Source organism: Sus scrofa, chromosome 14 (genome assembly GCF_000003025.6).
Source record: "Sus scrofa isolate TJ Tabasco breed Duroc chromosome 14, Sscrofa11.1, whole genome shotgun sequence".
Taxonomy (NCBI): domain Eukaryota; kingdom Metazoa; phylum Chordata; class Mammalia; order Artiodactyla; family Suidae; genus Sus; species Sus scrofa.
The window spans coordinates 123890081-123917033 of NC_010456.5; the positions used below are offsets into that span (position 1 = coordinate 123890081).

General features: G+C 48.7%; 1 protein-coding gene across 2 annotated transcripts in view; it reads left to right on the forward strand.

Moving 5' to 3' along the window:
• The window catches only part of HABP2 (hyaluronan binding protein 2), a 35456-nt gene continuing 12412 nt past the window's right edge, over positions 3910-26953 (forward strand). The window contains exons 1-4 of one of the 2 annotated variants that reach the window (XM_021072029.1): positions 3910-4086; positions 15293-15329; positions 24137-24244; positions 25681-25788. In XM_021072029.1, the coding sequence (XP_020927688.1) occupies positions 4018-4086; positions 15293-15329; positions 24137-24244; positions 25681-25788 (322 nt within the window). In that variant the 5' untranslated portion in view covers positions 3910-4017. 2 annotated transcript variants of the gene reach the window in all.

Below are 26953 nucleotides of genomic sequence, written 5' to 3' on the forward strand. Positions count from 1 at the left end.
CGTCCTGTTTATTGAGTTCCAGCTTGTGCTCCTCAGAACATGAGGCTTCTAAAAAATAAAAATTGACCTGGAAAGTGTCATAGGAAAAAAAAATCTTTATTTTTCCTCTCAGATTGACTTAAGTATAATGAAAATCATGCTAAATGATCAGGTTTTCTATGTCCTTTGGCCAACAGGGAGCCTAGTTATTCATTTGCAGTTGGGCTTGCTTAATAACTGTATAGGGTTTATGGTTCCCATAACAGCATTCTGGATTTCTCCTTGATATTGATTACCTTGACTAAACACCTGTCATTGTCTGCCCCATGGACCTGGATCGGCCTGGCCATGTTTGCGGCTCCAGCCACCTCTGATTAGATCAGGTCTTAACTAGGGATGTTCATCCAAAGCTTGGCTGAGCCATTCAGGTTTCCTGAATGGGCTATTTGAACAGAGGGATGCTGGGTAAGTTTCGCATTAACAGTGGGTATAGAGGATGCTGTGGTGTGTCATCAGAGCCCCTCTTCATAAATGAAGGCCTCTGTTTCTCAGCTGCCAGGTGCTGGAGGCTGAAAATGCTCCACTGAGTTCCTCTCTGAGTGCTACTCTTTTTTTTAAATTCTTTTTATTCAAGTATAATTGATTTATAATGTTGTGCCAATTTCTGCTGAGCAGCAAAGTGACTCAGTTATACATATGTATATACATGCATTTTCTCTGAGCTTTACTCTTGACCAGAGTGGCCTTGCCTGGACTCGTGCCTCTGTTACAGGGATAGCCCCTATCCAGTGACAAGATGGTCCTAGTTTGAAGTCCCAGGCCCCTTGGTTCATGGTGGGACCACACCGAGGACCAGCCTAGCACCAGAACACTCCATGAAATGGGCCTCATCTCAGAGGAGGGAACGGGGCTCAGAGAGAGGAATTGATTGGTCCACAACGGGGACATGGTGGACCTGGGCTCACTGCAGGTCAGTCTTGATTCCGAGATGCTGTTCTTGGGCCCTGCTGTCTTCTACCTCCTGGGACTGAAGGCCTGGCAGGAAGAAGGCAGATGTTACTTGTAAACCATAAACATGAGGCAGGTTGGCCTAGGCCCAACAGGTGGCATGTTACCCAGTACCTGAGTGGGTGGGTCTCGAGCAAGGGTACTGTGAGGAAGCTGTCCCTTAGGGTAGAGGAATCCACCTGCTGGAGAACTGGAGTCTCAAGGCTGGCCTCCTGAGGCAGGACAGAGGCTCTCTGCAGCAACGTGTAACCCTATGCGTGAGAAAATGTCTCCCAGAGCCCAGAGAGGGATAAACTGACTCAATCACATCCGAAACCCCCACCGGGATAAGGGCTGGAGTCTCTGTGTTTGGATTTAAAAAACAGAGATCCTGGGTAGGTTTGTTCCAGGTCCCCAGATAAAGCCATATCACATGATAAACTAGCCTCTTTGTCCTTCTAAATTAAAAGGATAAAGCATCTTTGAGAGAAGTCTCTCCTTTAGGGCTATGGGCAGAAATTTATTCAATTTCTCATTGTCATGATAACAGGACTTTCAGGGAAAGGAGACAAGATGTGAGAGCCCTGCGGTCATGACACAAAGGGCACAATTGTTCACTTTTTGCTTGAGATAAAGGGAAGATTACATGTCAGGGAAATGAATCCGGATTCTGAAGGTGAACAACAAACTCACTGGGTCACTTCCTGTTGACACAGGAAGAAAAGCTTCTGGTTTGTTTTCTGGGAATCTGTCCCCAAAGTCAGAAGGTCACTAGTTCACACGAGGCTGCGGAGGCTAAAAGAGACACCAAGGTCACATGAGTGATTGAGTGAATAGACCTGCCTGAAGTTTCCATTTCCACTTTTTCCAGCCTGTGCAGAGGCCATGGGAACTCCAGCTCGGAATCTGGAAAAGGGCAACCTCTTGGCACACGCTGCCTCCTTGGCCCCTGCTCTATGACCAGACAACCAGCAGTGAGGTCAGCATGCCCCTAGTCACTTACTTAGCCACCATCACCATCGTCACCTCCTGGTCTACAAAAGCCTCCTGCTTGCAAGGATTTCTGTTCCATTCCCTTGTTTCCTTCTTTTTCAGACTTATCACTAAGATCAACTCGTTTACTTTTTCATGGTCCACTAACTCCCCCTCCTCCGGAAGGCATGTCCCTTAAGGGCAAAGTTCACATCTGCCTCCTCTGTCCCGGTGTTGCCAACGCTGGACTCACAGCAGGTCATCAGTGGATAATTGATACATATTCATGGAGAGCTCATGAACAAATGGAAGTGTGTTTACAAGGGCACAAACACTTTGTACATATCCAGTTTTTCTTTTCCTATTGCGTTGGCTATGCCGTCTAAAGTGCCCAGCTTACAAAGTATCCAGCTGTTCCTGTAGGAAAAGTGGTTTTATTCCTTTGCTCATGCATTCAAGGGTTATTTACTGAATACTTAAGTGTGAGCCAGGCAAGTGCCAGGCATCCTTGCCAAGAATTCCATGGTGAGCTTTCAGTCCAGTAGGGGCAGTGAAGGAAAACATATGAACGAAACAGCAATACAGTTGTGTTATTATGACCTTGATAAGTGTTATGAAAAAAAATACATGCAGGGCTTTTGAGGAAGTAATGTCTGGGCTGAGATCTGAAAGAGGGATTAACTAAGTGAGTACTTAAATGGACTTGCTAAAGAGAGATTAGGGTTAGCGTCAGGAAGAGAGCTATGGGTGGAGTAAGGATTAGGGGAAGGGTAGGAGAAAATTAGAGAAGACCCTTTCCAGAAAAGGGTGCATGTGTTACAGGGGTCAGATGGATGTGGACCAGGAGTGAGTTGATGGCTGACTAAAATGGGGTGGAGACAAAGACAAATTTGGGGTTAATTTAAGAGGTAAAATGTCAGGACTTGGTTTTTCCTTCAAGGACCATCTCTCTGGTGGCTGGGGCATTGACTTTGGCCTTCTCCTGGACTGGCACCTGTGGGGCCCTCCATGACCAGCAACCTGGCTTCCAAAGGTGGAAGCAGCAGGATTAGTCCAAGTGCATGTGCCAGGGAGGGGTGGCAGATGGGTGAACAGGAGGCCAGGTGGGCACCTGCCTCGGTCAGCAGCAGGCTTTCAAATCTGGATTTAGAACTCAGGTAAGAGGATACCTGGAGCCCCTACTTAGATTATTATGGGCAGTCAGGTGTTTACAGGAGCTCAAGATGAGGCCTATTAAAGAGATCAATTGTATCCACACGAACCCACGCTTCATAGGTAATTGTTGCTTTAAAGAGCCCTACCTGCAACCAGTGCAGCTAAACGAGGAACACCAGAAACCACTGGCCCCAAATATGAGCATCATGAGTTTTTTTTTTTTTTTCCTCCCTCCTCTTGATCAAAGATAGACTCCAATGAAAGGAAAAAATAATTAAAAAGCTAAAACCTTATGTAATAAAATTTAAAAGAAAACTTTTGAAGCCAACAAGCAACCATGGGCAATGCTTCAAAGGACCCAGAATCAATGTTTGTCAATAGCAGTTTTGCATCCTTTAATTTATCTTTCATGAATATAAAGCGTGATGTTATTAGGAGCCTATCCATGCCTTAATTCTGTTTGAGATTTGATGAATCAGAACTCTATTAACATTCTGTTCCAATCAGCAATGTCAGAGGCCTGTGGCAGGAGCTTCACTTGATCGGGCTTTCATCCCAAGGCTGGGCCGAGAGTTAACCATTGGGCCTTCTGCACCAAACACTCGGCAACTCCCTCCATCCCTACTCCCCACCCCACCCACCCCCAGACAGGGACACTTTATCTCCCCTGCTTTCTTCGGAGACTTTTTCTCCAGAAAAGAAACCAGCCCGTGACTCAGCCCAGCCCCAAAGTTACCATTTGTTTAATCAAGATAGTTGGTTTGCAAAACATTAAACATTAAACAGTATTTGATGCCTAGTTAATAATTTGCATTCTCTTCATTTGTTCCTGAATCCTTGGAGACTGACATTTTACCCCCCGAAAGGCCTAGACAACAAAAGACATTTTATTTGGAGCAAAACAAGAGTTCTTAAACTACAAAGATGTTTGCCAGAAAGTCTGAGCTCCACGTTCTGCTGTTCATGGTTCTGGCGGCAAAGACAGCCTTCGGGGTAAGTGTTCTTTTCAAATATCCGTAGTTGAGAGACTCTGAGGTTATTAGGAGAACCAAACTAGCTGGGCCAGGAGCGATGAGGAACTTTAGTTTTGAAATGTTGCCATGTGGAATATGCCCTGATTATAAGCGCTCACGGCGTCCTGCAAGGTTGGTTGCGGTCCAGCTCCGTGAAGACATGCAATTGATTTTGAGTCCTGATTGAAACAGTTTCTATGAACACCTTTCAACTAAGGAGACCGGAGCAAGAAAGTCTGCTAAGGCAGTGCGTTGTGATCTGGCATGAATCTCAGAGATCCCTCCGGGGAAGCCATTGAAAGCTACAAACTCTCTCTCTCTCTCTCCATTTGGGGCAACACAAGGGTAGGAATCCTGTGCTTTGGCCAGAGAGGAGACTCCTGCTGGTTGCCAATGACCCTGGCCACAGGTTTACTGAGATGGATTGGATTTGGAGAGAAGCTTTGTGGGCAGGACTCCCCACCCCCCCCATCCCCTGGGACGGTGGCTGTAGTGGCAGGGGCAGAGAGGTGAGCAGGGGAGGAAAATGACCTCAGGGTCTCACATGGGCCACGCAGATGAGTTGTGGAGATGTCGGCTCCCGTTGTGTGAGGTCGTGGTCCAAGGGTGTTAGCTGGGTCTCTGTGGGCATGTGAGGGGGGCCTGCAGCCGACTGGGTGCCTCTCGGATTTCCACACCGGATGTGGTTGGAGGGGTGGGGAGGGGTTTGGGGGCCAGGGTCTGCATCTCAGTTTTGCCGCATTCTGGCTGCGCAACCCTGGGCAAGTGACATCCTCTCTCTGTGAGTCTGTTTTCTCTACGGCAAAGCAAGCAAGACTCTCCCACAGATTTGGAGAGGGGCTGTGGCTGATTAAATGCAGCAATGCATGTGGCTTTCCATTAACTGTTAGCTCTTTTCCCTTAAAATGTCCCAAGTGAGCACGAGTTCTCAGTTCTCCATAACAATCAGAGAAGGCACCCCTTTGTGGGGGTGGAGGGAGGTGAGCAGAGAAGAAAGGGGTGAGAACTGAAATAACAGTCCTCTATTTATCGTATTAAATACCTTTACATCTTCATTCTTTGGTTTTTTTTAGGGCTGCACCTGAGACATATGGAAGTTCCCAGGCTAGGGTTGGAATCGGAGCTGCAGCTGCCGCCCTGTGACACAGCCACAGCAATGAAGGGTCTGAGCTACACCTGCGATCTGCACCACAGCCCACAGCAATGCCAGATCCTTAACCCACAGAGCGAAGCCAGGGATTGATCCCGAGACCTCAAGGATACCAGTCAGATTCATTTCCGCTGAGCCACGATGGGAATTCCTATGTCTTATTTCCCATTTCATTCCCCAGAGCTTTTTTTGAAGGAGTGAGAGTACATTTCAGGTTTTCTGATTAGGACCCTTTAAAAACAATAGCTTCGGAGTTCCTGCTGTAGCTCAGCAGGTTAGGAAGCTGATACAGTGTTCATAAGGATGCAGGTTCAATCCCTGGCCTTGCTCAGTGGGTTAAGCATCCGGCGTGGCAGTGTAAGTCACAGATGTAGCTTGAATCTGGCGCGGCTGTGGCTGTGGCGTAGGCCGGCAGCTACAGCTCTGATTCAGCCCCTAGTCTGGGAACTTCCATATGCCGTAGGTGTGGCCATAAAAAGAAAATAAACAATAGCTTCTCCTCCCAAACTCTATTCGGACACCTGCCTTAGCTCTGTATTAAGCTGCTAAGGGACTCACCTCTGGAGTCTTTCCCCAGTGATGACTTGTATGTGTGTGTATGTGTGTGGGGTGTGGCTATAATTACAATTGCCATCAACCCCCCACCTTGTTAGATGGCCGGAATCTGAGACCGAGCAGAAATTCTGCAGATCTGGAGACAAGCGATGGAAATTATCAGAAGTTCACCAGGGGCCCAGAGAAAGTACGAGTCAGAAAGAATTAGATCCTAAAGTTTGCAGGCCAGGAAGAGAGTTGACACAGTCTGTTTGAAGTTCACCCAAAGATAATGGTCCCCCCCAAGTCTCTCTCTGTCTCTCTCTCTCTCTTTTTTTTTTTTTTTTTTTTTTTTTTTTTTTGCAAGCCCCAGTGAGTTTTTAGGGTTAGCGATAAAATTAGAAGTCAATAATGGATAAAAGAGAAAGTATGAGAGAAAGCCTTCAGGCAATGAGCTTAGTCAATTCCAAAGAGGGGATTCAGGGCTTTGGAATGTTTTCTTACCCCAGATGTGTGCCAGCCAGGTGGTCGGGAGGGCGGCGTGCGTTCCACAGGCCTGCACACAGACATCGGGGAAAGCGGCCAACTCAGTCAGATGCTTAGGGAGTTTGGGGCGTCACAGAGAAGGAAGGAGCCCCACAGCCAGATGGACCGGGTGGCCTCTCCCGCCCTGGTAGCTAAAAATAATAACCTACTGCTACCATTTCATGAGAAATCCTGTGTGCCAGGCACTGTGCTTTTCATGGACTGGTTTATCTCCAGAAAGACCCTAAGAAGCAGGTGTTATTGCTCCCCGTTGACACAGAAGGAGCTGGGCAGCATGTCCTCACATCATTCATCTGGGCAGAGTCTTAGACCATGGCTGGTGCCCATCTGTCTAGATGAGGTCTCCGGCCTGTGGCCCTGACTGAGGGTGAGATTTCTTTGGTCCATATAGCTCCAGGGGCATGGTCCTTCCTGGAGGGATGGGAGGCTCTTAGACCAGGGGTCTGTTTGCCGAGTGGAACAAAATAGACTCCACGTGCCTCTGAAGCTGTAAAGAAAAGCAGGCACAGGGTCTCTGATTGCTACTCATTGGAAAGCTGGCCGGATACCCTCCCATGAATTCAGATCATGCAGCAAACGCTATGGTGACTTCTCTGTGGGCTCCTCTTTATCTTGGGTTTGAAATCCACGATCTGAAAAGGTGTGGTCAAATATTATTGCCATGGGTTCCAGGGAAGCATTCATAATGCCCTCGTGGTCTGGTCCATATCTGGTTTTCCTTCCCTGGTAGTTGTGAACACCTGTCCCCAGCACAGCCTCGTATGGTCATTCCCATTTGAGGAATGAGAAACCCACTCACAGATGCTGAACTAACTGCTCAGCCCGGATTGAGACCCAGCTCTGACTGACACCAGCCGTCCCAGGGACCCACTCAACCAAGTGAAGGATGTGCCCCATCCCTGGGGTTTAGATACCTCTTCTTGCTCTGGTTCTAAGAGGGATTTGGGGGTCGCTGGCCTCCGCCGTAATGGAATTTGACCTCCTCCAGGGTCAGAAGCCAAAGGACAAGCCTTCGCAGCCCTGCCCTGCTTATTTCATCCCATTCCCAACAGGGGGTTTTACAATTAAAATGCATGTTTGCTCTCATTTCTGGCCTAGTTAAACCCTAGAGTTTAAACCCCGGAACTCGAAAACTCTAGAATCCTCCTGGGTCTGCGTAGACCAGAGGTGGTAAGTTGGCAGCTTGGGTATATTCTGCTCACCACCTGAGTCTTATTTAGTGGGTAGAAGATCACCCTGAAGAGTGTTTTAATTTCCTTTCCGTTGCTTGGTGGCATTTGAGAGTCAGCACATGTCCCGTAACAACACGGACCCCCCCACCCACCCACACACTCACACTAGCTTTTTAAACAATCAGACATTCTAGTAACACAGGGCTCCCATTCCCGCATGGCGCTGAGGGGAGAAGGAACCGCTGCTTCTTTTACCAAAAGAATCTGAAGCCTCCCAGTTCCCAGTCCCCAGCTCTCTCTGCTTCAGGCACCCTCTTTGCTTGATGGATGTACATTATCTGCCTGGTTTTACCTTGGAGAGAGAGAGACAGGCAGAGAAAGAAACAGAGTGAGAGCGTTCGTCTGATTATTATTCAGAAACCCTGTAGATGTGGAAGTATTGGAACCGATTTCAGATGGTCCAGAAACAGGGCTTCGTGTCTGGTTATTTCGAGCATCCAAATCCATGACGCCCCCAGGACCAAACAAGCCATTGCTGGGACCACCCTTTTCAAAGCCTCGATGCTCTGCTCTGGAAGGTCAGGCTGTCTTTGAGGCCTGGGAAACAGCCCTTCTCTTGCCATAACCCATTCAGAATCTTATGGAAAAGAGACAGACTGAATTGCACTGCACCTTCTTATAGATTAAAAAAACAACACCGACAACAAAACGGATCCTAAGCCCAAGTCCAGCTCATTAGCTTTGGCGGTCGACGCTGGTATTTAGGGAAATCAGGTCGCAGGAAATCGCCTGTGTATATAGGCACAGATATATTTATATTTTAAATTCATTAGGGTTTCCTAAATGCAAAGGCAATTCTGCTGTCACAGAGAAACAGCACGGCAGAATATTCGGCAGCCGGGATTTTAAATAAAACATGCTTTTTCTTCATAATTAATATAACAAGGTTTCCTGGCTTAGGACTTGGCAAGGATCCCAGGAAAAGCGAGGGGAGGGGGTTGGTGTGACGTGCTTGTGACCCGGCAAACAAATTCCAGGAAGTTTTGTGCGGAGTGAGCTCTCGTCGATCACACCACAACGTGGAAAAAAAAGTTTTTTTTTTTCAAGTCATGGATGGCAGTGGCTAAGAATTGTAATCATCGTCATAGCGGCAAGTATTTATAAAGTTTCTTAAGTCCTTACCATGTGTAAGATATTGTGTGCTCTGTGATGCTTATCTCATGGGAAACTTCCCCCTGGCTCTGTGAGGTAAGGACCAGTGTCATCCTCATTTTACAGATAAGAAACTAAGCTTTAGAGAAAGTAAATCATCTGTCCCAGTGGCCAACCCAGGAGATTACAGAGCTGGGATTCAAACACAGGTCTGCCTGATGCCCATTCACACTTGGGCACTGTGTTAGAGGTTGCCGAGGCAGGCACGACCCGAAATGACTGAGACTTTCAAAGTGGGATCGAAGGTGTCAAAAGGGGCAGTGATTGGAGTTCCCTGGTGGCTCCGTGGGTTAAGGACCTAGCATTGTCACTGCCGAGATGCGGGTTTGATCCCTGGCCCAGGGGCTGCATGCTGTGGGTGCAGCCAAAAAAAAAAAAAAAAAAAAAAAAGGCAGTGGCCTCAGGCTCCAGCTTTGGGCAGGAGGGTCCTTCAACAATCTGGGTAGCTTTTCTTTCCAACACCAGAAGAATCTGGTGTTGCTAGATGGCTCAACAGTTCACTCCATGCTTTCTAACCTTTAGTCACAGATGACTCCATCTCCAGCAGTTTTGTCAAAGTCCCAACAAGTTTCCTTAATGCTTCTGTTAATAGGCACATTTCCCTCTACTTAAATAGATTTATTTTTAAAGCAAACAGTCGCTGCTATAAATGGGAAATCAAAGAAAATGAAACAGTGAGGTTGGATTCTAATTGGCTGCAGCTCTTGTGCTGAAACCAGCTCCCTCCTGGTTGGGGGGTGGGAGGGTGGGCGGAGATTAGCGGGGTGGGGGAGTTGGGGGGGGTGGAGGATGGGGACTTACCAGCACCGCCCTGGTCTGTCTTGGTGGTGGGATTGGAAGGGAGGACAGGAAAGCTGAGAGAGGAGGAGTTCTCTTATGGCTCAGGGGGTTAAGGACCTGGTGCTATCACTGCAGTGGTTTGGGCCAAACAAAACAAAACAACACACACACAAAAACCCAGAAGGGAATGACTTTCTCACACTGTTTTGATATGATGTCACTTGTGTCCACGTGGTGGGCCTCAGACTCAACCCCAAGCCGCTCATTGGTTTGGTTTGTTCACTTACCTTTTCAAGGGGCTCCCAGGTGCATGAGCACATCCAGAAACGAGGGTTTGTTTTTATCCAATCTCCTTTTCCTGGATGCCCTCGCTTCCTAACCTTCAACCCCCTCCCGCCAAGCTCCTGGGATGACCCAGTTGTACCAATATTTACCACCAAGCTCTTGCCTAAAGAGTCGCCCATTGTGGGAGTTCCTGTTGTGGCTCAGCAGTAACGAACCCAACTAGTATCCACGAGAATGCAGGTGTGATCCCTGGCCTTGGTCAGTGGGTTAAGGATCTGGTGTTGCTGCGAGCTGTGGTGTAGGTCATAGACGTGGCTCAGATCCCAGGTTCTGGTGGCTGTGGCATAGGGCACCGGCTGCAGCTCCAATTTGCCCCCTAGCTCGGGAACCTCCATATGCTTTAGCAGGTGTGGCCCTAAAAAGACCAAAAAAAAAAAAAAAAAAAAAAAGTAGCCCATTGCAAATGCAGTGCTTGCTGCCCCCTGAGCAGACAAATCCCCTTGAATCAAACATTGGGTTGGTTAAGGGAATTCTTTTGTAATTGGGGAAACAGGTTTCAACAATTTGCAGAGGTGCGATGATGTCTCTCCAACGTCCCTGGCCTAAGAGCGGTATAACCAAGTGTGGCCGAGGGCAGAGTCGCTGGGGTGAGGGTTGAAAACGCACCCCAAGGAGATTATGCTGCAAATCAGTAAGACTCAGACACAGGATTCTTTTCTCTGCCCCTCCCTGCCCTCTATTCCAACCCTCCTGAGCCCAAAGATCACGAAACCTGCTCCCTGATGACTGGTGGGGAGACTGACATTGCCAAGGGTCTGCTCTTAACCAGGGAAGGCCAAAGTCCACGGCACAGATCCCTTGTGAAAGCCTGACTGTGGAGTAGATGGACCAGCAGTGGCATCTAGAGAGGTCTCTCTGAATCTACTGCAAAGCAACCACCTCCCCATGTGTAAGAAGCAGCTGCTTCCAGCCGTCTAGGAAGAGTGAGTGCAGTTGTGACCGCTCAGCCCTGCTGAGACGAGGAGTGAATGGGGCAGAAGAAGCAGGCCGTGGCTCGTGTGCCTTTTGATCCGGGTGGAGACGTTTGTTGGGATGTGTTGGTGACAGTGGACTGGCTAAGGCTCCAGCTGACTTTTTTTTTTTTTTTTTTTTTTTGTCTTTTTGCCTTTTCTTGGGCCGCTCCCGTAGCATATGGAGGTTCCCAGGCTAGGGGTCGAATCGGAGCTGTAGCCACTGGCCTACGCCAGAGCCATAGCAACGCAGGATCTGAGCCGCGTCTGCAACCCACACCACAGCTCAAGGCAATGCCAGATCCTTAACCCACTGAGCAAGGGCAGGGATTGAACCTGCAACCTCCTGGTTCCTAGTCGGATTCGTTAACCACTGCGCCATGACAGGAACTCCTCCAGCTGACTTTTGTACCTTCTCCAGCTGTCCCTGGGGCCTAGTGGCCCTCTCTGTGTCTGCCAAGCCCGGGCTAGTCTGGACAGGCCTTTCAGAAAGCTTTCTAAGAACAGGGGCCCAGTCTCTTCACCTGGCTCAATACCCTGCCTCTCTGTTTCCTTCTCCGCCATCCTTTCACTGCCACATCTGCGTGCCTGCTGCCCTCATCACTCACAGCAAGGGCTCTGGCATAAGACTGCCTCCCTTCTAGCCTGGTTCCAGCACTTACTAGCTGGGCTACTTTGTCTTAATCTCTGCAAAGGTGTTTTCTCACCTCTAAAGGCACTTCATCAATAATCCAGTTATTAAGGATTGTATGCAATAAATGAGACAAAATGCACATAAAGCATTTAACACAGTCCTTGGCACCTGTCAGGTCTTAATAAAGGTGAACTGGGATCACAGTTGTCCCCTCCTCCTCCTCCTCCTTTCGCATCGATGGGCTTCCTCTTTGGATTTGCAAGTCCCAGGACTAGAAGTTCTTATTTCTCCGTCTCTGGGGAAAAACAGAATGGGATAATGGAATGAAAGGAGGCAAAGACTGTGTCTACCCCTCACCCCCAACCTGGGCCATTACCCAAGTTAGTTTCAGGGTCCAGAGATCTGGCACAAATAACTGGCCAGAGGCCTGGCTTTCCCAGACGGTCCCCCAATATCCAGCCTGGGGTTTGGGCTGCCAGCCTCCACATTTCACCACAAACTCTTTCTGTGGGTGGATCCAGTGATTCACAAAATGAGGGGGCCTGCTGGGGCCTTGGGGCCCCCTGACATGCAGCTCAGGCTGCACAGCTGGGCAGCAGCTGCTTCAGACTCCCTGAGAGCCCATGGGATCTGCAGCTCCCACCCCCAAGCCCCAGAAGGTCCTGCTTTCTTTTTGTTTGGTTTCCTTCCGAGCACCAGCTCCGGCTGCTGGGAAGAGCACGTCTGCCACCTGCTGGCAGTGGGCAGCACAGCATCTGTCTGTCCCACAGGCTTCAATTTCTAGCTAAGATTTGGGGCTCTGGCCCTGGCACAGGTCCTGGAGGGCTGGGTCAAGACAGGTAGAGAGGGCCAGGCCCTGCCCTTCCAACAAGCTCTATGGAGGGAAGATGAGGCAGGGCAAAGGACCAGAACTACGGCCGAGATGACTGGCTGCAACAAGGGTGAGACTGAAGGAGGGGTGACAGGTGTCCTGAGGGGCCCCTCATGTCCCTTCTCTGAAATCTGCCTGGCACTCAAGCCCAAAAGTGCCAAGGTCAAACATCCCCTGTTCAAGCTCCCCAGGCCCGGGGATGCCCTTAGACTTGAAAGCCCCCTCCTCTGCCAACTCTTCTCCACCATCACCCCACCACCAAAAAAAAAAAAAAACCCCACCCCTCGTCTCACCTCCTGCAGAAACAGGGCAAAAGGGAATTGTGATGCCTTTAAACGGACACAATTTAAACAACAAGTGGCCTCTCTTGCTTGATCTGCATGACTTTCTCCTCCCCAACTTTTTATTTTGTGATTCGTCAAACCTCCAGAATGGTGGAAAGAATGGTACATGGACTATCGTTCACACAAACAGATGCAACACTGAGCGTGTGCCATGGTTGCTTTCTGTTGTGAGCTCTATGTAAAGTGACCTCTTATGCTTGTTTTTTTGGCTGGTCATTTGCTGAATCACTTACAGCTGAATTGCAGCCATGACCCTCCCCGCTTTAGCATCTTCTTAGGATAAGGACATTTTCCCATAAAACCACAGAACTGTTATCACCGTCAAGAAATTCAGCATTGACACACTAATAATCTCTAACATGTCTGTATTCAGATCCCCACTTGTCCCAATAATGTCCTTTAAGCCTTTTTTTTTTTTCTTTTTAAATCTGGGATCCAACCTAGGATTCCACACTGCATTTTGTTGTCATGTCTCTCTAGTCTTATTTAATAAAGAACAGTCTTCCCATCTTTTTTGTCTTTATGACACTGACAATCCTAAGCTAGTTGCTTTGTAGAAAGCCCACATCTTGGATCCACTGTGTTCCCTACAAGTGATGCAAGATGAGCAGTTTTGTCCAGAATTGATCTTGTTGACAGGTGGATCTTGTGCCCTCGTGTGGGATGTATTTTTCTTTTTACCATTTTACCCAAAGACGGCTGAAGAGGCTGCAGTAAAAGAGAAAATTAAAACATCTGCTGAGAGGAGTCCCCGTTGTGGCACAGTGGAAATGAATCCGACTAGGAACCATGAGGTTGCTGGTTCAATCCCTGGCTTTGTTCAGTTGGTTAAGGATCAGGCATTGCTGTGAGCTGTGGTGTAGGCTGAAGACATGGCTCAGATCCTGCGTTGCTGTGGCTGTGTTGTAGGCCGGCGGCTACATCTTCCATTTGATCTCTAGCTGGGGAACCTCCATTTGCTACAGGTGCAGCACTAAAAAGACAAAAAAAAAAAAAAAAAAAAAAAAAAAAAAAAAAGTCTGCTGAGGGTAGAGGAAGCAAACATACCAAACTGCCTAGACTGGGTACCAGGAAGATCCACCTCACCGATGGCAGCTTTCTGGCGGAGACCCAGAGCGAACGCCGTCGAGGGATAGAATTCTTGTATTTTTAAGTCAGAGGTCAGCAAACTTTGTAAAGCATCAGACAAGAACAACTGGGCACTACACTGTCTCTTTCACAGTTGCCCTGTCATTGCAACCTCAAAGCAGACGTAGACAGCACGTAAGCAGTTGGGGGTGCCTGTGCTCCAATAAAATGTTATTGACAAAAATGTAGCTGCTGTAGCTGCTGGGTTGGGCTCAAAGTCCTTTGTTTTAAGGGAAAGAAGATATTCCAGCTATTAAATGAATAAAACATTCTTTTCCTGGTAAGGACTGCATTCTACAAAACAAAACTATTCCTATCATATTTTCAGCAAAACTTTTCCAGGCATGGCATGTGCCAAGCGCTGTGCTCAGTACTGGGTGAATGCACAGTGATGAAACAGACCAGAGCCTCAAATTACTGGAGGGCAGCTTTGGATGTGAAAGATAGATAACATGCAAATGAACACATAGAAAACTACAAGCTGAAATAAGGACCGTGGAGGAAATGAATGGGTGCAGAGACGAAACAATGGGGGGTGTGTTGTATTGATGGGGAGGCGGGGAAGATGACATTTAAGCTGAGATGATGTCTAGTGATGGTCACGGAGGAGAGCTTTCTATGCAGAACGGCCTGTCCAGCAAGTGCAAAGGCCCTGAGGTGGAAAGAGCCTGGCTAGTGCCATTTTGAACGCAGATGTGGCTAGACTTTAGTAAGGGACAACAGGAGAGAGGGGGATGGGAGGAGCTTTATAGGTCCTGGCAAGGGTCCGTATTTTATGCCAAGGACAATGAGGAGTAACTGGAGGATTGAAGCGTCCATTCATCTCCAGCCTTAAGGAGCCATCACTGAGGCAATCGCCTGGACTTGGGCGTGAGTGAATCTGAATCCTGTCACAGCTGTGTGAGCGCTGAGCCTCAATTTTCTCATCTGTTAAGCGGGCTGATAAAGCTTCCTCATAGGGTTTTTGTAAGAGTTAAATGCAGCACTGTACAGTCAGGCAGAGGCAACACGCAATCCATGCTGATTCCTGTAACTGACAGGACGGTCAGGACCTGGTGGCCAGGTTCCAGTATGGGACAGGTAGGTGCAGGCACTGCATGTCCCAAAAGGAAAAAAAATCTCAGGGAAGTGAAGGAGTTCCCTGGTGACCCAGTGGTTGAAGATCCAGTATTTGCCACTGCCATGGCTCGGGCCACTGCTGTGGTGCTGGCACGATCCTGGGAAATGCCATGTGCCACAGGCACAGCCAAAAAAAAAAAAAAAAAGCACTGCGCGTCCATACTGGGGGGAGAAAGATGTTTTGGATGCTCAGCCAGCACAGAAAGAGCGGGGACAGCTTCAAATAGACCCCACCCCTCTTCTCTCCAATCCACACCCCCCCCATCGGAAAGTACCCATTGCTCCCACGCCCTGGATTTGACCCCGGGAAAGGCTCCACTCACCTCCCAGGCGCCCAGGAAGGTGCCCAGCCAGTTCAGAGGACTCACGCTTCCTCCGTTCTGTGTCATTTTGTTTTTCAGTTCTCCCTCCTGTCTCTACTCACAGACCTGGACCCAGGTGAGTGCTTGGCGGACCACCTTGGGGCTGCCCACCTCACAGGCTGATCTGGGGAATGGGGGAAACGGGGCTTACACACGTGAGTGTGGGTGCAACCGCAGCATTCCAATGGCTCAGAAGTGTCATGGGGCCCTTTGAGGATTTTCCCAGAGAAATGCAGCCCTGGGTGTTTGTGTACACACACACACACACACACACACACACACACTGGTTCACACAGTTTTGAGCTGCCTGTGGGTGCTGTGATGTCCAGTCTCAGGATCCCAAGGGAAAATTGCTGAAGGCATTAAACCCCTTCATTTCACAGAAAAGGAGACTGAAGCTCAGAGAGGGGAGGCAACTTGCCCCAGGTCACACAGCACATTAGAGACTGTGATGAGGCAAAGTGAGGATGTCTTTGCCAATGGCTCCATGCAGGCCAACCCCGTGCCACCCCTTTCTCTTCATCCCTTTTGGTGGGGAGCCAGCAACCCTATGCTGAGAGGATGGTGCCATGCAGGCAGCCCCCGGCCGGCCCCCCTGCTGCTGATGCCCCCCCCCCACTGTTGTCCCCTCCATGCAGTCTATTTCCCCAGTGTTCTTTCACACAGGCTCCTAATCCTATGTCCTCTGCCTGTGCCTCAGCCATGCCTGGGCTGAGCAGAGCTGCTCCTTCATGCCACATTGTCTGCTCCTGGTCTCTGTCTCTGGGTCCGAATCTCCCTTTGCTGCTCTGAGATCCAAGGGAGAAAAGTCCACTCACTACCCCATTGGGGCAGAGGGTGGCTTCCCCATGGGGTGTGGCATTGGTCACCAGCAGAGGACCAGAGCCAGGCAGACAGCACGTGGCGGTGACCATCACATCTAAACTTTGGAGCAAAGATGGTGATAATTGGGTCAAGTGCAGCTTGATAGTCAGGATTCTCTAGCAGCAAAGCCCTGGATGAGAAGACAGGCTTGCACCGGCTCAAGGCAAGAGATGCCTGGACCTTGTCCTGCCCCGTGTGCTCAGGGAATGTTCTTGGAATAGGGTAGAAATATACAAGAGCCCCATGGGGGGGCTTGGAGAAGGATCTATGTCTTTCCCCAAAGCAAAGGAGGGTGTTGAATTCAACAACGTATCATTCAATTCCTTGGGAGAATTGTCTTTCCAGGGCTCCCCTAGCTGATCTCACCAGCATCTGCACATGGAATACAGGGAGGGTTCAAAGCCAAGAGACAGGAAAAGATGCCCCCTCCCCAGCCTTCAGCACAAACTTCTCAGGCACCACAGAAGGGCCTCTTTGGTCTGGGTGCCCAAGAGACAGAGCTACAGAACTGTGGGATCAAACAGAGGAAGAAACAGGACATGGAAGTGTCAAGGGACCTCGCAATCTTCGAGTGTATGAAAAGCAGCCCCAAACCTAGTCATGAGGTACCCTTTGTGGGAATTAAAAGGAATATTTAGCTCAAGACACTTATTGCCACCAGCCAGGAAGTTGTAAAAGATATCAACAATGACTATGTGTTTATGACACCCTGGATTGTGCAGTGCACAACACAAACAACCCTACTGCACAAAGAAATCACAGAAAAGAGAATGGATACATTCTATGTCCATGGGCTTTTTTTTTTTTTTCTTGCTTTTTAAGGCCACACCTGCAGCATATGGAGGTTCCCAGGCTAGGGGTCTAATCAGAGCTACAGCTGCCGGCCTATGCCACAGCCACAGCAACTCAGGATCCGAGCCACGTGTCTGCAACCTACACCACAGTTCACGGCAATGCCAGATCCTTAACCCACTGAGCCAGGCCAGCAATCGAACCTGAAACCTCATGGTTCCCAATTAGATTCGTTTCTGCTGTGCCACGACAGGAACTTCAAGGCTTTCAGCTTTAAGTAAATACATTGGAAACTATAAAGTCAGATTTGATCTGCAAATAGGAAAAACTTCCTAACCATCGGTTGTCAAAAAAAAAAAAAAGAAAAGAAAGAAAAAAGAAAACAACTGAATGACCTTTTGGGCTCTTGGAAGATAGTGAGTTCTCCATCACTGGTGGTGTTTAAGCAGAGGCTGCAAAACAACTTAGGAGGGGGTGAAAAGTGTGGGATTTCACATCCTGAGGTTCTGGGCTGTGTAAGAACTCTGCCAATAGTTTCTGTTGTTTGGTGAGTTGGTGAGGGGGGCCTTGGAGCAGGGGACCAGGGCTCCCCAGTCCATCTTGAGGTGTTCTGTCAGCCTCTGGCTGTGGCATGGGGTGAGAGGCAGTGGCTGGGCCTTTCTGCAAAGAGCAGGTTATGTTCTAAAAATACCTTTATTGGCGTCTGATTTAATTTCAACCCGGGGTTGTGCTTTGATGGAGTTTGTCAGATTCCTGGCCCTCTTTAGACAATGGTGAGGCCAGGGAGCTCTGCGCTCCTGCCCGTGGGCAAGCTGTCTCTTGAGTTGGTCTTGTTGGAGACGGTGCATGCTGAGGGCCTGGCTGGAGCAGAAGGGGCCCAAGCCACTGTCCCCCATGGGTGGCAGCGAAGGTGACCATCAAACAACACAGACTCTGCCCGCCTCCCCTAAGCAGGTGAGGCGACAGCCAACAGGGCTGCAGAAATGCCTCTTCAAAGCTGGCTTGACTCTGCCCAGCAACACAGGCTGAGCCCATCCATCAGCTGTCCTGCTGCCTGCCAGCGAGGGTCTCTGCTGGGCTTGCCCTGTCAGCAGGATTGGAAGCGTCAAATGCAGGCCGACAGGGCTGGGGTTTGGGGGAGGCCCCGGAGGAACTGTCTGTGCCACAGTGATGGATGGTGCCAACAGGGATGGCATTCCAGGGATTTTTATTCCGTTCCACACATCTGGCAAGCTCTTTAACCGGAGCAGCTGCAAAGCCCCCATCATAGGAACCCTTGAGTTTTTCCAAGAGATCCTGTGTATGGACCATGATAATCCTGGTTGAAGGACCTGAAGCATGTGCAAAAAGAGATTTTCCCAATGCATCTTACTTCCTGGAAGCTAAAACCCATGAAACACAAACCCGCAAGGGCTCCAGGACTTGTGAAAAAGTAAATCGGACTTGGAGTTAGGTAGACCTGGGTTCGGGTGCCATCTCCTTCTGCCTTGGTTTTTCCTTTTCTGTAAAATAGGAATAATGATACCTAGGCCATAGGGTTTGTTTTTTTTTTTTTTTTTTCCCCTTTAAGGTTAAAGAAGATTCTATGCAACCACTTTATTTGGGATAGTCACCAATACATCAAAAATACTCAGTACATAATAACCTATTATTAGGATTATTTTAGTTCAAGTCAGGATACTTTATGCATTCTTCCCGATAAAGTCTAAAAACAGACTCTGATAATTAGACAAATCCACAAGGATTTCTCTTTATACCTGATATGAAATGCTTCTGACAGCTGCCCCATTCTTCCCCCAAAGCTTTCTCCTTTTCTATAGCCTAGAGAAAGCCTCAAATAATCTGTATTTGAACCTGGAGTGCTTTTCTCCGATCAGCCAATGGAGTCAAATTTCATGTCAGGCTGCTCGCCACCTCTCTCTCCCCAGGAAGACCTTGGACACAGTTCTCCATTCCTATTGAGCTCATCAGGCATTTTCTTCACCAAATACCTATGACCCAAATCTCATTTTGTGGCTCTCCTCAATTCCCCGTATCCTCTGCTCCGGGCAGACGCCATCTTTGCTGGCACAGTCAGATGCCCACTGAGCACTGACCAACACAGCAGGAAGAAAGGCTTGGCCGCAGAGGGAAAAGCCTGATCTGTCAAACACATACATTTATTGCAAAAGAGTTCTATGTTGGAATCAGGGGTGTAGAAAGACGAATGGACACAGCCCTAATTCTTAAGAAACCAGCCACTGGCGTTCCCACGGTGGCTCAGCAGATTAAGAACCCAACTAGTCTCCGTGAGGGTGTGGGTTCCCTCCCTGGCCTCACTCCATCTGCGGTGTAGGTTGCAGTTGTGGCTCAGATCCAGGGTTGCTGTGGCGGTGCTGCCGGCCTGCAGCTGCCGTTCCAGTTTGACCCTTAGCCTGGGAACGTCCAAATCCTGTGGGTGCAGCCGGAAAAAGAAAAAAGGACAAAGAAACCAGCTATTTAGTTGAAGGAAACACACCAAGTAGTCTAAGTTAAATGGGAAACGCAAGAGAGAAAGGCCCTCTGAGATCCAGCCGTGAAAGCTAAAATTCTGCACCCACCTGGGCCGTTGAGAAGTTGTAGTAGCTAAAGTCTGTCACACCAGCAACTCAATATTAATCAAGCTGTGTGTGTCCACTTGTTATTACTACATGATAAAGTTGATCCTGTAACAATTTGAGGGTTAGGGGTGCTGCCCCCCCACATGCAGTCAAACATCTACATATAAATTTGACTTCCCCAAAACTTAATTGCTAATAGCCTACTGATGACCAGAAGCCTTACTGATAACTAAATACCCGATTAATGCCTATTTTGTATATTAAATGTATTATAGGCTATATTTTTACAAGTAATCTAGAGAAAAAGAAACTGTTTCTTAAGAAAACCATAGGGGGGAACTCCTGTCATTGTTCAGCGACAGCAAATCTGACTAGTATCCATGAGGAGGCAGGTTCAATCCCTGGCCTCGCTCAGTGGGTTAAGGATCCGGTGTTGCCGCGAGCTATGGTGTAGGTCGCAGATGCGGCTCAGATCCCACGTTGCCAAGGCTGTGGTATTGGTTGGCAGCTGCAGCTCCGATTCAACCCCTAGCCTAAGAACCTCCATGTGCTACAGGTTAAAAAGAGAGAGAGAGAGAGAGAAGTGAAAACAAAGCCATAGGGAAGAGAAAATACATTTATAGTACACACATGTATGTATTTATTGGAAAAAGTCTCTGTATTATTGGACCAGTGCAGTTCAAACCCATATTGTTCAAGGATCAACTGTACCCCACCCCAAACTTACTGGTTTAAACCATGAGCCAGGTATTTCGATCTTAATTCTTTGGGTTGGTCGTTTAGATTGGGTTCAGCTGGGCGGTTCTTCCGGCCTGGACCAGGCTCCACTGAACTTGACTGGGCCTCGTTGTGAGTCTTCTTACATATTTGAGGCCTCGGCTGGGACCAGGGGGCCCACTGCTGCCTCACACATTCTCTTATCCTCCTCAGAAGAGCCCAGACTTGTTCGCAGGCGGGCACAGGGGTCCAGGAGAGAGAAAGAGACTTCTTGAGACCCAGCGTTGTAGTTGGCACTCAGTCCTTCCACCACGAGCTATTGGCAAAGCTGGTCCCAAGGCCAGACCAAACCCAAGGGCTGGGGAAACTGATTCCATCTTTCGGTGGGAGGAGCTTTAAAGGCACATTGCAGGAGGTGTGGCCATGAGCAACGGTGAAGACTCAGCCCCTGCCCCCCATTTTTTAATATTGGCTTATAATGCATCAGAGCACTGGGGTGGAACTTGAGGCGACCAGGCCTAGACTTGGCCACGTCACTACCCTTTCATCTCCTTCCTCGGCTGGCTTCCCCCCGCCACCTACACTTGACTGGAGGCGCCTTTGACCGGAGGCCACTTCCTCCACTTTTTGATATAATTCTCTACTGTTCCTAACGCCTTCCTGTGCCTGGCATCATACCCGGCCCATTATGGGTGCACGTTACACATTTCTTACACAGACAGTGGGATTAAGTGCCCACAGAACAGGAAAGACAAAATAAGCTTTAAAGTTGGAGGTAGGGAAACCCTCCCAGGTGATTCTCCTAAAAAACATTTTTTTGGTCCTTTTAGGCCCTCACCCACGGCATATGGAGGTTCCTTGGCTAGGGGGTCTAATCAGAGCTGTTGCTGCCGGCCTATACCACAGCCACAGCAACACGGGATCTGAGCTGCATCTGCGACCTACACCACAGCTCATGGCAATGCTGGATCCTTAAGCCACTGAGCAAGGCCAGGGATTGAACCTGCAACCTCATGGTTCCTAGTCGGATTCATTAACCACTGTGCCACGACTGGAACTCCCTAAAATCTTTTTTTTTTTTTTTTGTCTTTTTGCCTTTTCTAGGGCCACTCCCACGGCACATGGAAGTTCCCAGGCCAGGGGTTCAATCGGAGCTCTAGCCACTGGCCTACGCCAGAGCCACAGCAACATGGGATCCGAGCCACATCTGCAACCCACACCACAGCTCATGGCAACGCCGGATCCTTAACCCACCGAGCAAGGCCAGGGATCGAACCCGCAACCTCACGGGTCCCAGTCGGATTCATCAACCACTGTGCCACGATGGAAACTCCGAAAAAGCATTTTTAAAACATGTTGCAGGAGTTCCCATTTTGGCTCAGTGGGTTAAGAAACCAATATAGTCGGATGAGGATGTAGGTTTGATCTCTGGCCCTGCTCAGTGGTTTTGCCACAAACCAAGGTATAGGTCACATATGCAGATGCGACTCAGATCCAATGTTGCTGTGGCTGTGGGGGTGGCTGGCAGCTGTAGCTCCAACTCGACCCAGAAGCTGGGAACTTCCACATGCTATAGGTGTTGCCATAAAAAGAAAACAAAACAAATAAAACCATATTGCAGACCACCCCAAACATAAATGATCACGGCGCCTTCATGTGCACAGTCTTCCAGCTGGATGGCTTCTAGCCGTCCGGGGCCACAGAGCCTCTGCTGCTTCTGTTCATCTCAGCCAAGGGCCTGGGGCCTTGGAGAACAGCAGGAACTTCCTGCCTTGCTATGGGTTATAGACTTTGCTTCAGTGAGAGGTGAGCAGACCTTGTAAACAGGGCTAGATTTAAGTCAAAACCCTCAGACAGATATTTCATCCATCCCCCGATCCCTTGGAAAGTCAAACCATCTCATTGACATGTAGACATCTTCCTTCATTCCCAAAGGTCTGCCAAGGAAATGATGCTCAATGGCCTAACCAAGATTAGGTAGCCTGACCCTCAACTTGTGGGAGAGACAGGAGAAATTATTGGAGCAATTTGGAAGCACCTATCTATAAACATCTGTTGGAAAAACAAAAATAAATTTCCCAAAGAAGAAAGAAAGAAATGGGTCAGTTATCTCATTACCAAACCCATTGTCTCTTCCAGATGTCAGCTCTAAATCTTTTGTGCCAAGCTCAGAAAAACATTTCTTTTTCTCACTTTCTCCCTCTCTTTTACTGCGTTATCAGACTAGATGGAAAGAAACGTTATTTGCTCCAAGAAGACAATGGCCTTATCTTCAACCTAGATCATCAAGCCTGGAAAGGTGGCTTCCTCTGGGAGCATTTTCATAGCAGGCGGGGTGGAAAGCAGCTCGGGAGAAATAATGAAGAAGCAAAGGGAGTCTTGACTTGACACTGTGATAAATGAGGTGAAACTTGGGCAAGGGACCAGAGTTGGCGTATTCAAAAAGGAAATACAAAGATAGTTCCATTTTAATGGGAAATATAAAACAGCCATTGTGTAAAAGTCGATTTTTCAAAAGCCGAAGAGATAAAGAGTAGAAGGGAATGACTGAGAGACGAGTAAGATAATGTGGTGGATAATCAGGCTTAGGTAGAGTGCCGTCCCCGGAGCCATCCGCTGGCTCGGTGGGAGTGCCTTTTCAAGTCGGCTAATCTGCATTTGCTCCTGCCTCATTATCATATGCGTCTCTGGACAGCTCCCTTACAGCTTCAACTCCCTGACTTGCCATATTCCTGCCAGCTGGAGAGGCCAAATCCACCCAACTTTCTTCAAACCCAAATGTCTCTCCATGAGCCATAGAGCCTCCAACATCTTCCAAGGCCCCAGACAACAAAGAGCTTGTGTTCAGCCTTACACACACCTGCGCTTCCCAATGGACTGGCCTAGTGTGAGGTTTACAGCCACGGGCAATGCCATGCCCTGCCCTCCCTTTCAGGGGCCAAGATCCAAGGACCTTCTCAAGGTTGTCCTTGGGTGATTCTTAATTAACAGGCTGGATATGCAGTGGGAATGGTTGGACCCCTTTCCCAAGGGTGAGTGTGAATTATCTGAGGCAGTGTAAGAGGCCTGCTGAAGCAACTGAGATAGTGCAGTTCAGGGGTTAAATGGAGATAAACTGCCTTGGCTCACATGCTGCCATTTATTAACTATGTGGCTTTGCAAAAGTTACTTTAACTTCTTTGAGCCTCAGGTTTCTAAACTTAAGGTAGAGATAACAAATCCTTCCTAGATTTTTATGAGAATGAAATGGGATGGTTCATGTAAAATGCTTAGTACAGAGTCTGATACCTTATAGAGACATTATTAATTAATCTCTATTCCTAATAGAGAAATAATTCACTTCTCTATTAACAGTAAATATTAGCTGTTCTGATGACTCTATAGATAAAATGTGGGAGAAGTTTGATCCTGCAGCTGAAAGTGACAAACTTCTTTGACTTGACGCTAAGGTGACTGACAAAGTCCCACTGAGCAATTTCACTTACAGAACCACCCAACCAGGCGCTCAGGTGCCACTGGATCTGACCCCAGGAAGGTCTCCTACAGAACCTTGCAGACTCGCTAGGCCCTGGCCATCTTCCCAGTGTTTATAGGTGAGAAAAACAGAGGCACGGAGAATAAAATTGGCTTGTCCAAGGTCATGGTTAGTGGAAAGCCTGAACCTGACTTCTTATCCTCATTTCCAATCAGGCTTTTGGCCCTGCCCAATGCCAATGCTGGCTTGCTGTGGCCATACCAAGCCCCTCAAAAGAAAACACGATGCCTTACTTCTAGCTGCCTCATCAGTGTCAGAAGCTGGAAAGACACGTGAGTCCTTCTTTAGGACCAAGAAATCTTTCGGGGGAAAAAGGGGGTTTTTTGGTAAAATCAAATGATAACTTCTTTAGGTCTGATAATTAGGATGTCCTCTGTCCTGTTTCTGTGTCTGTAGATTGGACTCCTGAAAACTATGAGTACAGTTATGAGAATTACAACCAGGAGGAGAACAGCAGTGCTCCTGCCCACCACGAGAATCCTGACTGGTACTACACAGAAGACGGTAGGTACCAAAGCTGTTTGGGGGCCCTCCTGGGAGGCATGGGGCTCTTGCTCCTCTCCTCTCTGACCAACATCATAAAATAGGCATGAAAATATTATTTAGACTGGCTTTTTTTTCCCAGTGAGAATCATGTACAATGAAAACTGGGGAGGTTCTTAGAGACCATTTCACCCAGCCTCAAATGATAGATGGAGCAGGTGAGGCCAAGGGAGGAGGTGACTTAGCCAAGGTCACCCAGCAAGCCAGTGCATCATCCTCCAGGTCTCCCGACAGAGTAGGTCAAAATCATGTTCAAAATCATCCCCAGAGCTTTCATTACAGGTAGGTCCTGATTAGGCAGAAGAGCCTGGGTTAGTCTTAGGCATCAGGTGACAGCATTCACAAATTTGGCATTGGGACTTCCCTTTCACCTGTGCCAGATAGGTCTTTCTTCTTTCACCCTTCAGAAGCTTTGCATGGTTGTTAGGTTGCATGTGTGTGTGTGTGTGTGTGTGTGTGTGTGTGGTGTACTCACAAGTGTGCTTGCCACATTTGCTTTTGTTTTTATGGCTTTTTAACCCAAGCAATGGGCTAGAAAGGAAAATGAGAAGCTGGGCCGAAGTAAAGCCATGTGACTAAGCCAGGAGAAGGAACGGAAAGCACTTAGCAGCTGGAATAAAAGCCGTGTAACTGCGAAATGGCCTGGAAGGCAGGGCCAAGATACGGGGCATCAGGGGAACATCAGAAGGGACCATCAAAACAAGAGCCAGGCCCAGGGATCCTAGTTCCTGAACCAAAGAACAATGCGTGTGAACAGAAGGATAAAGAATTCCCCAAGGGAAGATCCATTCAGACAACCATGAAAAGCCAAAGGCACAGATGAAATATGACAAAAATCTAACTGAACAAGTAGTTGAAGAAAGATGAAGGCCACTGGGTCATTTCCTCCTCGCCGTCAATTCTTCTGTCCCCTCTTGCCTTTGGTCTTCTTTCCTGAGGTTCAGAAAGCTTGTGTTTCATTAGGGGTGGGTTTTCGTTCCCCACTCCTGACCTCCACCCCTAGGCACTGGGAGTAGGGGAGGTCTTCAGGCTTGTGAAATGCCTTCAGCATCAGAGACAGACCCCGTGGCGCTCCCAGCGAGACTGGGAGGAGAGAGACACTGTTGATGGGAAAGGGGAGTTAACGCGGTGAGAAAGGCCCGATCCACAGCCAGGCCGAGGGAGACAGTCACGGCTCCTTCCCGCCTGTCCCCTCGCTGGCCTGCATCCTCTCTCTGGTTGAGGGACAGCAGTGTTCCTTGCTCTTTAAGGGCAATGGGTGTTTCCCCCTTTCCCCGATCCCTGGCTCTGCGGTTCCTCTCTGGTTTGGGGCAGGGGATGGAAATTCAGGCAGCAGGTGGGGGATGCTGGCCTGTTGTTCGTTGCTGCAAACGATGACTTCTGCCCACGTGTTTCAGATCCGTGCCTGTCCAACCCCTGTGCCCATGGTGGTGACTGCCTCGTCAGCGGGGACACCTTCACGTGCAGCTGTCCGGCCCCTTACTCTGGAAACAGGTGTCAGAAGGGTGAGTGTCCTTTCACTGGGTTCGGCTTCCCTCCACGTCGAACCAGAGGCAGTTCCTCCTCCAGTTCTAGGGGGTTAAAGAAGGATGCGGAATCCCATGGACAGGCTGATAACCACGCATATTATATTAGGCATAATGGATTCCTCAGCGGGGTCACGGGCAGCCTCTCATTGAATCCTCACCCCCACGTGTTAGATGGGACTGGTGGATCCATTCCACAGACGAGAACATTGAGGGCAGGAGGAGAGAAGAGCTGGACCCTGACCAAGATGTATTCCACACTCAGACTTGTTATTGTTGTTGTTTGGTGCTTCGAGGCACTTCGACAGAGCAGTGCTATTTTCGAAGAGGAGAGCAGGAAGCCCCTCAGGATGCAAAAAGCCCAACCCTCTTAGAGAAAGGGAGCCCAGAGCGTGCAGGGGGCTTGCTCACGGTCACCCAGCTCGTTAGGAGAAGAGCAGAAATTAGAGACCTCGTGCCTGACTCCGGGCGCAATGCTCTCGCTCCTTTCCATCCTCGCTCATGGAGACGCTGATAAAAGCTGTGTCTGCCTTTAGTGACCTCTGGTGGGCACAACACGAGGCTTTGCACGAACGTATTGGGAACAGAATTCTTATGGGCTAATTGCACCCCTAGAGAGAACCTGGCTTCTGTTCCATCCAGCAACCACCTAACCTGGGTGGGGGAGGCCGCGAGGGCTTTATGGTTAACTTCTTTTCTCTGTGCCCTCTTCAATTATGCCTACCGTTTTCAATCCTGCAAGGCTTTCCGTAAATGTTGCAGGATGGTTGGGGAGAGCAGGCACAAACATGGTATCTGGGTTTATCCCTCGACTTCTTGAAAGAATGACAAAACCATAAAAGGGAGAAACTCAAATTAGAGCTCTATTTGTGGAAGGTGTAAAAATGACCCAGGTGTTTATAAAGCTAGAATAAGAAAGAGTTTAAGCGCTGGAAGGAGCAGAGCAGCAATCATCCGTGATCAAGGATGAAAGAAAACCCTTGACTGGGGGTAGGTGGTGGGGAAAGCACGTGGACAAGGACACATGCACTATCAGTCACCATAACCCTCTCCCTGTCCCCCTCCCAAACATTGTCCTGTACAGGTATCTCTAAGTAAAATGTGACCCTAATAACATCCTGTAGCTTGGCCCTACTTCTCTGTT